General features: G+C 67.7%; 4 protein-coding genes across 4 annotated transcripts; 1 reads left to right on the top strand and 3 right to left on the bottom strand.

Annotated features, from left to right (window-relative positions):
* Positions 1-68: 68 nt before the first annotated feature.
* Positions 69-896, bottom strand: EMIHUDRAFT_196315 (hypothetical protein; the record flags this gene model as incomplete). The annotated part of the gene is made up of 3 exons (XM_005770564.1): positions 69-167; positions 253-501; positions 570-896. 3 exons carry the CDS (start codon positions 894-896, stop codon positions 69-71), a joined length of 675 nt encoding a protein of 224 aa, XP_005770621.1.
* A 334-nt stretch (positions 897-1,230) lies between these two features.
* Positions 1,231-1,914, bottom strand: EMIHUDRAFT_61587 (30S ribosomal protein S2; the record flags this gene model as incomplete). The annotated part of the gene is made up of 2 exons (XM_005770563.1): positions 1,231-1,552; positions 1,592-1,914. 2 exons carry the CDS (start codon positions 1,912-1,914, stop codon positions 1,231-1,233), a joined length of 645 nt encoding a protein of 214 aa, XP_005770620.1.
* A 569-nt stretch (positions 1,915-2,483) lies between these two features.
* On the top strand, positions 2,484-3,622 carry EMIHUDRAFT_196313 (hypothetical protein; the record flags this gene model as incomplete). The annotated part of the gene is made up of 2 exons (XM_005770562.1): positions 2,484-3,161; positions 3,473-3,622. The coding sequence occupies 2 exons, from the start codon at positions 2,484-2,486 to the stop codon at positions 3,620-3,622; spliced, it is 828 nt and encodes a 275-aa protein (XP_005770619.1).
* Positions 3,623-6,894: 3,272 nt separating this feature from the next.
* EMIHUDRAFT_461363 (hypothetical protein) lies at positions 6,895-11,000 on the bottom strand (the record flags this gene model as incomplete). The annotated part of the gene is made up of 4 exons (XM_005770561.1): positions 6,895-8,733; positions 8,805-8,885; positions 9,407-10,396; positions 10,604-11,000. The coding sequence occupies 4 exons, from the start codon at positions 10,998-11,000 to the stop codon at positions 6,995-6,997; spliced, it is 3,207 nt and encodes a 1,068-aa protein (XP_005770618.1). The 3' UTR covers positions 6,895-6,994.
* Between the last annotated feature and the right edge of the window lie 444 nt (positions 11,001-11,444).

The following is an 11,444-nucleotide window of genomic DNA, read 5'->3' as shown; positions in this document are numbered from 1 at the left end:
CAGAACACCAAAGCTCCAACCTCAAGAAGAGAGAGACCTGTCAGAGCTCCTCTCCAACCCCAAGTGCTCTACCCACTCTCCGCCGACTGCAGCAGCCGGCGGCACCGCTGGAGCGACAGCTGGTCCCCGGCCTCCACGCCGTGCGCCGCCTCTGCGGTGAGCAAGGCCTACGCGAGAGCACACGAAGACGGGCGTGAGCGGACGTGGCCGGAGGGCCTGCGGCGCTCGCCGCCAGCGGCGCGCAGCAACCACCTCGATCCAGCCTCGCGGGGTGTGGCAGCCGCGCAGCGTCTTTGCGCCTCCCGGCACTCCAAGCCGGAAGCGGCCCTCCCCTGCGATGGACGGGTCGGCGCCAGCCTCGAGGAGCAGGGCGACGAGCCTCGGCAGGCCGCGGCACGAGGCGATCACGAGCGGCGTGCAGCTCCGGTCGCCGCTTGGCCGCGCATTGGCGTCGCAGCCGCGCTCACGCAGCAAGTGGGCCGCGCACAGCGCCAGGTTCGCCTCGCGCGTGCCTCGCGCCTTGCACACCTACCACACCATTCGGGAGAGGCTTGCTCGCCTCGCTGCACAGAGCCGTCGAACCACACACACCCTCGCGCCTCCATGAGCAGCGTGGCGTTGTAGACGGGCGACGCGTGATCGACGAGGGCGCACGAAAAGCGCGCGAGAAGGTGCTTTAGCTTGGCGAGCGTCAGGTGTCGCTTGTCCTGGCCGCAGACCGCGACGCTGTGGTGCAGCGCCTCAGCGCGCGTCAGCAGCAGGCCCCACGCGCGCACAAAGGACGCCTCGCCGCCACGGACGAGCCGAGCCGACTTACGGCTCGAGAGACAGGCTGGAGCACCGTCGCGAGGATCCAATCGCGGCACTAGAGCCTGCCAGACGGTGTCTCCTGCCATACACACCGCACCTCCGCTGCTCGATGCACGTACGGCCGCGATTGTGCGAGGCAGCAGCGAAAGCGGCACGTGAGCCAGGATGCGGCCCACCGTGTCGATAGGCAAGAATTCAAAGGGGTTCGTGCAGGTCATCCCAGCGGTGCGCTCGCTGGCTGGCTCGCCTGCGGGGGTTCAGTCTTGTGGGTAAACTTGTCCTCACATTCCCAGCGCTCGCTGTGGGAAGCGGCTGCGGTACACATGAGACAGCCGGCGCGTGTGTGTGTCGAACTATCCTTAAAGAACACGGCTAACCGATCTCGACAGCGCTCACCAAGTCTGCCCTCCTCCCGCCGCCTCACCGGTGCCCCGCCGCCGCCGGGAGATCGCCCTCGGCCGGCGAGGTGTACTCTCCCAGCGTCGCCCGCAGCGCCTCGCCCTCCTTGAGCGCGCGCACGAGCAGGTTGGCGAGCGTGTGGTAGAAGCGCACCGAGTTCGCGTTGGCCGGGATCGGGTAGTCCACGTCGCGCGCGGGGCCGTCCGTGTCGACGACGCCGATCACGGGGATGTTTGCGGCGGCTGGTTCGCCGTGAAGCGAAGTCGAGTCGAGCAACACGATGGCGTCGGGCGGGCGCGCCATGTGCTCGATCCCCTTGAAGTTGAGCGCGCGCTGCACGTCGCTCTGCCGCACGCGGCCCGTCCGCTGCGCGATGGGCGACAGCTCGATCGCCTTGCGGACCTGCCGGCGCGAGAGCTCCCAGTTGGAGAGGAGGCCGGGCGTCCACTTGCGCGCGAGGTAGAAGTGGCCGCTCTGCTCGCCGATGACGCGCGTCAGCCGCGCCAGCTTGGGCTGCGTGCTCACCACCAGCACCTTGCCGCCCGAGAAGGAGATCTTCTTGAGGAGCGAGAGCACGCGCCGCAGCGAAAGGAGCGTCTTCTCGGGGTCGATGATGGCGTGGCCCGAGAGGAAGCCGAGGAGGTAGCGGTAGTTGGCCGGGTGGGTCACCCGCTGCTCGTACCCGAGGAAGGCGCGCGTCGCCATCAGGTCGCGCGTCGTCAGCGTGCGGCCGCCGTCCGAATCGCGGCGGAATCCCGGAGGCTGCGGATAGCTGCTGCTGCTGCCCGCGGCGGGCGGCCGCGGCGGGCGGGACTGCAGCTCCGCCCCGGACGAGGCGCCTCTCCGCGCCGCGCGCGAAAGGCCCGCGCCGAGGCGGTGGCCGACGCGCAAGTGTCGGAACATTGAGTGTCACTCTGACTTCAGGAATTTTTTATGCGCCACTTTGTGCTGCGCTGCGATCGCCTGTCAGGAGCAGGAGAGCCCCGCCTGTCCCCCTGATCGTCCTTCCAAAATCCTGCTCGTGCAGGTGGGGACCCTGTCCTCCTCCCCTACCCCTCGTTTGGGTTGTCTGTCTTCTTTCTTTCTTTGTGCGAGACCTAGAGGGAGGAACAGCGTGTGCGGGCGCAACACCCGAGCCCCGCGAGGTTCACAGCAGAAAAAGAAATCGCTGGTCGCGCCAGCTGATCCGAGACGACATCCCTCAGGTCATCGGTGCTGGCCTCGGCGCGGGCTCGTCTTTGCTGGGCGAGTCGAAGAGGCGCTCCATGCGACGCATGAGCAGCACTGCGGCGCGCGTGCTGCGGGTCGGCGGCGTGCCGGAGCACTTCAACGCGCCGTGGCACACGGCGGCAAAGGCGGGCCTCTTTGCGGAGCGCGGCATTGACGTGCGGTGGACAGACTTTCCAGGAGGCACGGGCGCGATGGCAAAAGCCCTCCGCGACGGCGAGCTCGACGTGGCGATCCTGCTCACCGAGGGCATCGTCGCCGACATCCACCGCGGCAACCCGGCGCGGCTGGTCGGCACCTACGTGAGCTCGCCGCTCACGTGGGGCATCCATGTCGCGGCCGATTCGCCGCTCACCGACGCGGCGCAGCTCTACTCGCAGCCCGCGGGAGACGGCGGGGCGTCGCCGCGCTTCGCCGTCTCGCGCATGACGTCGGGCTCACACCTGATGGCCTTTGTCGACGCGCAGCAGCGGGCCGGCGAGGCTGCGGCCGCCTCGCTGCGCTTCGAGATCGTTGGATCGCTCGAGGGCGCGCGGGAGGCGCTGCGCGAGGGGCGCGCCGACGGCTTCATGTGGGAGAAGTTCACGACCAAGCCGCTCGTCGACTCGGGCGAGTGGCGGCGGGTGGGCGAGTGCGTGACGCCGTGGCCTTGCTTTGCGCTCGCCGCGACGCCGGCGGCGCTCGGCGGCCTCTCGGGCGAGATCCTCGGCGCATCGCGGCACGGGGTGCGGCCGAGCGCAGTGCGCCTCTCGCCAGTGCTCCCTCCCATTCCTCCGCAGGCGCGATTGCAACCGTCCGTTGGCCCGCCCAACCCGGAAGGGGGGGCGTTGGGCCCGAAAAGGGGGCCCCCTTTGGGACAGCCCAGACCCCGGGGGGGCCCCCCCCCAAAACCGATGGCGTCGAGACCATCGCTGCCATGTACAAGCTGCAGCCGGAGGACGTGACCGAGTGGCTGCAGACGGCGCGGCGGAGCGCTCCTGTGCCCCCCGCGCGACGCGGCACGCCCGCCCCACCCTCCTCCCCTCGCCGGCCGCAGGTGAGCTGGGCGAGCTCGCCGAGCGCGTCCTTCTCGACGCTGCGCACCGTGGCGGAGACGCTCGGCAGGCTCGGGGTGCTGGAGCCGGCGTCGCTGCTGCCGCCCGAGCAGCTGGTGTGCGAGCTCGTGAGCGACACCGATCGGTTCTGACGCGTGAGCGCGGCGGCAGCGCGCCCGTCTTGCGCCGGGCCTCACAATGAGATCGATCCACCCTTTTTTATTTTTAGTTTATTTGATGATGAAAAGCCTGAATTTAATCAACTCTTTCACTCCTGGAGCAGTTTGATACACAAAATGATACACAAAAAACAGGGCACTCAGAACAAACAACGGAGAGCGACGTTGGACATTCGGCACGATTCCCCCGGACCTGTTGCCCTCTCGACATACGGACACACGACACGGGGTGCACACGCACCCAAACACCGCACGATGTCTGCAGCCTCGCCCTCTCGTGTGTCTCTACACCCTACCCTACTCTGGCTAGCCCGCAGGCCCTCCACTTCCCAAGGCACACGGGAAGGATGCCAGTCACGCCCGCAAGGAGGGGTTCGCAGTTGCGAACAGGTGATCCACGAGGTTTTCGACTTCAGGTCGTCCCATCTGGACAACAGCTTCCTCTCTGCTCAAGCCCTCGAGCATGAAGCTCGCAAGCATCTCATCCAAGATGGACTCGCGCGTTCTCGGCGCCTGCTGCTCGACTGGGGGCGGGAATTTAGGCTGCAGCGGCATCTCAACCTCTTGCCCTCCGCTCTTGAGCGCCGCAATCAGTCTGCCTAGCGCTCCTCGCTCCGCGGACCATGCGACGTCCCAGTCTGGCTGGCGGGCCTGACCTTGAGCGGCGGCGGCGATGAGCTGCAGAAGCCTTGAGAGTGAGGCTGTCGTCCACGTCACCCGGCGAGAACGGCGCGCATCGCCCGGCGGTGGCGTCTCGAGGAGCAGTATCTTCCCAAAGTGAGCATTTTGTAAATCGCAGCAGAGATAAAGGCAAATGAGATGACCGTCAATGACATCTCGCGTCATCGCCACGGGAAGCCGATCAGCAAACGCACACCCGACAGCCGCGTCGTCCGCATCGAGCGCCGTTCGCGAAAAGCCGGCCCCTTTTCGCAACCTCAGCTTCGGCATGTGCAACGATGCCGTCTGCACATCGAGCCCTTGGTACGTGCCAGTCAGGGGGAGGCTGCCGGAGTCATCAGCGTCCCGGTCATTCTTTGAGCCAAAGCCTTCCGGCACTAGCGCAAAGAAGAGAGCCGCGTCCGCCGGGAGCGTGTAGGCGCACGGCGGAGCAGGCAGCCCGTCGGTTGGATAGGTCATGCCGTGATATCTGCAGGAGGTTCTGACGCGCTCCCCCGAAAACGAGCGTGAGAACACATGGCCTTTCACGTCGGCGTTCGTGAGGGGTTCGTCGACCGTTCGGCCACACAGCCAGCTCAGGCGTTGGTGCACACCCGGCCATCGTATTGGAAGCACTCCTGGCCAGAGGCGCGCCATCGAGTCAACAAAGTCGAGGACAGCTGCTATCCGCTCCGCGCCAGGCAAGCTGCTCAGTGCGAATGTCCAGCTCGGCTGCTCTCCGCCCGGTGCTGCCCAAAGAACAGGCTCCGGTGCGAGCACCGGTGCAGCTATTGGCCAGCACCCATTGCGAAGCGCTTGCCGCCACGAGCGTTGCACAGCCATTGCGCACGCGGCAGTATCCCAGCTCGAAAGCGTGCTCAAAATTTCTCTCAGGAGGTTCTCGTCCTCGAGCTTCGCAAAGGGATTGCTGCACCGATCGAGTTGGCTGCATCGCACCTGCACCGCAGCCTCATTCAGGCTCACAAAACCCACGGCGTAGCGAGACTTTGCTGGCAGCCACGCGATTACTGTGACCTCCTCACCGTTGTAGTGCGGCTGACTCCGAATCCCGTGGATGACAGCCCGCGAGCCAATCGGCATCGGGTTCGCTGTGTGCGCTTGCTCCATCTCTCGGTCGATGAGCAGCTTGGCGTGGCTCGAGACCGCATTACTCTCCATGCAGCCGAGAGATGCCAGCTCTAGGAGAGAAGCATAGGACAGGGTCGCGAGACGAGACGCGTCAATGGGCGCTTCTGGAGCTGCCATTGCGCTCGTCGAGGGCGGCCGACGGCGGCGGCGGCTCGCAGCTCAGCTCAGGCGGCCCTTTGCGCCGGCCGCGCATCACAAGTTCGATGCAAGAATCGACCACAAAACGCGTCGAATTTTACCAAAAAAGAAAAAACTCCTACATGGCGCTCTGGATGGGGCGTGACCTCCTGCCTCCAACCTCCTTCCTTTTTTGAGCAGGTGTGCCGCCGCGCGAGCGACGCTCCGAGATCGCCCGAGATAGCGCGGCGCGGCCCCGAGATCGCCCGAGATGGCGCGAGATCGCCCGAGATCGCGCGGCGCGGCCCGAGGCGAGGTGGATGGGTTGGGAGCGAGGGGGCGCAAGTGTGCAGTGCGGTAGATGGTCAGCTCGGGGCGCAAGAGGTGGCCTGTGAGCCATCCGGCTTACATTTACCGCCTGCGTTCTCGCACATGGAGTGCGAGGTATCTAAATCTCGTCTGTCGCCGTCCCAAACTGTCACTCCCCTTTCTCCCGGCCGGGGTGGGGCGCGCGGGCGGCGGGTGTGCGGGATGTCTGTGGGCCCGAGAGCGATGTGCCACATGTCCGCCTTGCGTTTGTTTCATAACATCGAAGGCTAGCTCAACAAGAATTTTCCATGGACTCCCTCAGTGCAAAAAAGAAAACCACGCGCGAGTAGCGTAGTGCCGGTGATGTGTGGCAGCCCAGTTGGCTGAGTGTCTTGTGAGTTTGTGTGTCTGTGTGTCGCTCGATCGAGCGTGCCGTCACGACTCCTGTCTCGCGTCCACCCATACACCGCGCTGGAGTGTCCAGTCCGAGCCTGACTGTTCTTCGCCTTCCTACATATCTACTTTTTTAGCTTACTGGGAGAAAAGGGAGAGGGAGGCGCGCTTTCTAGGCCCCTTGGGGGCCCTACCACTCAGCGCAGTCGGAGAAGCCGGTGAACGAATCTTCTGGAGAGGAGATGGGGCAGTCATCACTTGCCGCGCTCAACTCTTGGGGTCGAGAGATTGTGCGAGAGATTGTGGGTTGAGAGAGCGCTTGCGTCGGAGTCGTTCCTCCGCATATGTATGTTTATGGTGCACACACACACAACACACACATGGTGGCGCGATTGTGCGTCAGGCGAAAGCGGCGAGCGGCCGGCGGAAGGCACCCGATGGGGTTTTTTGTGGCACGCCCATACTCTATACAAACGGTGGACTGGCGAGAGCGGAGGATAGAATTTCACAATCTCTTGACTTCCTGGTCCTTGCTATATTGAGAAGAAAATACCTCCTATGTGGCGCTGCGCGCTAGTTTGTCTATGATGAGAGGTTGAGGTGCGAGAGAGCCCTGGGTCCACAAGAATATGTACGGTGCAGGTACAGGTACAAGCAGATGGGCCGGCGGGGTGGGTGCGGCTAACGTACAACAACATGCGATCGCGCCCCTAAACCTCACTCGCCGAGCATGCGCACAAACCCTTCGCGTGGCGGTGGCCTAGTACAGAGGGCTCGCCGGAGCCTCAGCGCGCACGCGGCGGCGGCGGCACCGCCGGTCAAAAGCAGCAGCACGACGACTGCCCACAGAGGGGTCGCCATGAGGAGATCTGCGGGGAAGGAGGCGTCCGGGCAGCTCCCGGCCGTCGCCTCGGCCGCCTTTGCCGCCTCGTTGATGGTGTCGGCCAGCCATGGCCGCCACGCTGGCAGAAGCTCGAGTGGGATGGGCTCCTCGAGTGCGACGTCCTCCGCCGCGCTGCCCTCGCGCACCACGAGCGCCTCGACGGTCGCGCTGAAGGTGGGCTCGCCCGTGGCCCGCACGTGAACGCACGCGGCGCCGCCGATCAGCTCGGAGAGGCTAAACATCCACGGCCGAGCCGCGCGGGTCCGCGAGGCGCCCTTGAAGCGGACTGGCACGGCGGCGCGCACGTCGCGAAGGCGCAGGCGCGCCGAGGTCGTGATTGAGGCGGACGCGTTCGGCTCGGCGCGCGGGTCGCCGCTGCGAGGCCCGGGGCGAGGTAGCTCGAGCTGGACGGTCGCGCTGGCTTCGGCGCGGTCGAGCGCGAACAGCAGCGTGTCCTCTCGCCCTGCCTCCAGGCGCGCCTCGCCCAAGCGCGTCTCCATCGCCACAGCAGTCAGCACCAGCGCCGGAGCCGAAGCATTGTTCGGGAGGAGGCTGAAGCGCGCCGTGCTGCCCTCCTCCAAGGTCCAGCTTGCTCCGTCGCGTAAGGCGCCCGACGGCTCAAGCCGGCAGGCGGAGCCGTCTGTGCTGCTGAGCACGATGGGCGGCACCCCGCTCACGCCCGCTGCGGCCACAGCGCCGCGCACCACCCACCCGAAGATGCGCCCCATCCCAAACCCCTGCATCCACGAGCCAAGCGGCGGCGCCGCCTCCGCCTCCTCCGCCCCATCCTGGCCGCCTCCCTCGGCAGCCTCTGGTGGCGCGGCGCACGGCCGGGCGGAGGCGCACCGCTCCGTGGAGAGGAGCGCGCTGCGGACGAGCTGCGGCAGCACGGAGCCGCTCACCGCCTCGCCGCTAAAGCCGCGCAGGTAGAGGCCAGCCAGCTCGTTGAAGGCGCGAGACACGTCGTCTGCCCACCCGCCGCCGAGAGAGCGCGCCTCGACGGCGAGATCCCCGTCCAGCTCGAGCTGCTGCAGCCCGAGCCGGAAGAGGGCGCACGCCAGCACCGAGGCGCCGCCCTCCATGCTCAAGTGCGACGTCTGCGCGCTCAGAGAGACGCTACGGCCGACCATCACCAGCTCGAGCCGCTCCCGCACGGCCCGCGACGCGTCGAGCGCGCCCTCTGTGCCAGGCATGCCCTCTGTGCCAGGCATGCCGCGCAGCGGCGTGGCGGCAGGGAGCCAGACCACGTCGATGCCGGCGCGCACCTCGACGTAGTCAAAGTGGAGAAAGGCGGAGAGCTCGGAGCCGAGCCCGACGGAGAGCAGCGACTGCGCGCCGACAGTCACGTCGAGTGCGGAGAGCTCGAGGCGCAGCGCCCCCGCCTCGGTGCGCGGCGCGCCGTCCACGGCGAGAAACTCGCCCGACGCGGAGAGCGGGCTGTCGCCGAAGAACGCCCCGACCGTCGCGGCGAGCGCCGGCCCGTCGCACCGCAGCACTGCGGCGGCCGGTCGCGAGGCGGTTGCGGGGGCGGACGCGCCGATCCTGCGCAGCAGGTTGAAGAGGCGGAACGGGCCTGCGCAAGCAGGGCTGCGGGGTTGGCAGGGCGTCCCGCCGGGAGCCGGAGGAGGAGGCTGTGGAGGAGACCTCCGTCGGCGAGCAGGCTCTGCGAGAGCGAGTTGAAGAGGCGGCAGTGGTCCGAGAGCATGCAGGGGCTGGAGGAGTGGCCTGCGCGGCGGGGCGAGGGAGTGGGACGGGGCGAGAGAGGGCCTCGCCGCGACACGCAGAGAGGCGTGGCGCCGCCTGCGGCGTGGCGCGGCGGCGGCCGCGAGAGGGGCACGCGGCGGGGCAGCGGCAAGGAGACGGCGGACGCGACGAGCTGCCGCTGCAGCAGCGGCGCCATCACCCGCACGAGCTCGTTGAGCACGCGCGAAGGCTTCGCAGAGTCGTAGATGCGCGCCTACGGGACATGTCTCGGACATGTCATGGCGTGTCCTGAACGTCAGGCTTCGCAGAGTCGTAGATGCGCGCCTCGAGCCCGCCGATCGACACGGCAGCAAACGGGCAGGCGGCGTCGAGCAGCCCGCAGCTGCACGCCGTGCGCGGCTTGCAGCCCGGGTCGCCGAACCCTTGCCGCAGGAGCACCGTCCCGTTCTTCGCCTCGAAGCCGGCCGAGACCTCGGACGCGACCCGCAAGTCGGTGAGGCTGAGGCTGACCGCAGCGTCGCTCAGCAGGTCGGTGAACTGACCCTCTGGCTGCCGCACCGAGAGCGAGGCGGTGCAGGTCATCTCGCGCACGTGGAGGCCGACGCGCAGCGAGTCGGCGCCCCAGCCCCGCGCCTCCCCCGCTGCCTCGCGTGCGCCCGCGCCGGTCAGCCAGTCTGCCCAGTGGAGCGAGGTGGACAAGTCGAGCGGCTCTCGCTCGAGGTAGGCGCACCGGATCCGCGTCAGCGTCAGCGACTGGACCCGGATCACGTTGAGCCCCTGCACGCGCACGGAGCCCGAGAGGGGCGCCGCGATCTCGTACAGCCAGCCGCCCGGCTGCGCGGGGAGCATGTGCACGTCCGGGAGCGAGAGGACGTCCCTGCCGCCGACCAGCTCGAAGAAGGGGCCGACGAGGCACTCGGGCCGGCTGCCCCACTCGGGCGGGCCGGCGAGGAAGCAGCCGCGCGGAGGGGCGCGCGGGGAGGACTCGCCTCCGCCGGTCGCGGGGCGGCGCCACTCGGCGCACGCGCCGGAGCCTGGGCGCGCCGGCGGGAGAGGCGGCGGGCTGGGCGGGCTGGGCGGCAGCGCGGGCGGCGGCGGGGAGGGCGGGTTGGCGAAGCGCAGCACGGCGTCGAGGTAGCGCGAGTCGCCACCGGAGAGGCGGACGGTGAAGGGGCCCGAGCCGAGCGCCTCGAGGAAGGGGACGGTGCCGCTGCAGCAGAGCTGGTCCGAGAAGGGGTCGCTGTCGTAGACCTCGAAGGAGAGGAGCGAGTGCGGCGCGGCGAAGACGCCGTAAAAGGTGCGGCAGCAGTGGGGCCAGTAGGAGGAGGCGGCGCCGTCGGAGAGCTGAGCCAGCTGCGTGACGGCGCCCTCTAAGTTGCTGATCGACTCGTCCACGCTGCTGATCGCCGCGTCGACGAGGGAGGCGTCGCAGCGGAAAGAGCGCGCACGGTAGGTGGACGGCTCATGCCCGAACCGCGTCTGCACCACCCAATCGCTCGCGCTGAACTGGTCCATCCGCGGCAGGCCGCTGCCTATGGGAAGGTTTCGACAAGATTCAGGGAAGGTTCGGGGAGGGCGTCCAACCTGCTGCGGGCCGCTGCCGTGCACGTTCAGCACGCACGCCTCGACCGCGCCCAGAGGCACAAAGGGCGCGGGCGTGTCGGCGGGCGAGGCCGGCGTGACTGGCAGGACGCGGTGCAGCGAGGCGTGCAGAGAGCAGGGCGAGCCGGAGCACGGACCTCCCGAGAGCTGCACGCTGGCGGAGGAGGAGACGTCGGCCGAGGCGAGGCCGGCAGACGAGTGGCCAGAGAAGGCAAACTCGGAGGGCGGCTCGAGCTGCGCCTCGCCGATGAGCTCGTCGGTGAGGATGTCGTCGTCCCAGACCGTGATCTGGATCGGGCCGCGGTCGGTCGGGAAGTCGCAGCAGAGCGACGGCCACAGCGGCTCCTGCGTGTTTTGAAGCTTTGTCGAGCGGCAGCAGCCGGAGCCGTCGCTCGCCGTGCTCCGCATCAGCTCGCCCTTCAAGAGGCCTACCCTTCGGCAGTCGTCGGCGGCGACGCTGACGCCGGGGAGGGTCATGACGACGAACGGGTCTGGTGCCGTCGTCGACAGGCTGCCTTTCAGGGCCGCGTCCATCAGAGGCAATCCGCTGGCATTGTGTACGCAGACCTGCATGCGCGACTGTCAGCGAGGAGATGCACGAGAGCGCCACTGTGAGGTGCGCGACCGTGAGCTCGTGCGGTGTGGCCAGCGGCTCGTCGTCGCGTGAGGTCGGGTGGTGGCTTGAGCGAGCGGCCAAGCCTCGCGAGGGGGCCACGAAGATTTCTTTTTTGCGCAACGCTTCTCGCTTATTATCGTAGGTGGCGCGTGGCACAAAGAACGAAAAAGAAATTGAACTATCCCACCCGCACAGCGTACCACCGACAATATACCTACACCGACTCTGAGGCGGCGGCAGCGGTCGATCATCGCACTAGCCGCCCACGCACCTACACGGAGCAACCTCCGGCGCCGATGTGGACGCGGCTTACCGCTGATCTGCTCTCGCGAGCTCTCGCGAGCGTGGGCAATGCCGACATC

Source organism: Emiliania huxleyi (assembly GCF_000372725.1).
Source record: "Emiliania huxleyi CCMP1516 unplaced genomic scaffold EMIHUscaffold_4, whole genome shotgun sequence".
In the NCBI taxonomy this organism is placed as follows: domain Eukaryota; phylum Haptophyta; order Isochrysidales; family Noelaerhabdaceae; genus Emiliania; species Emiliania huxleyi.
Note: the sequence above shows the minus strand (reverse complement) of the source record. Positions and strands in the feature narration are given on the sequence as shown.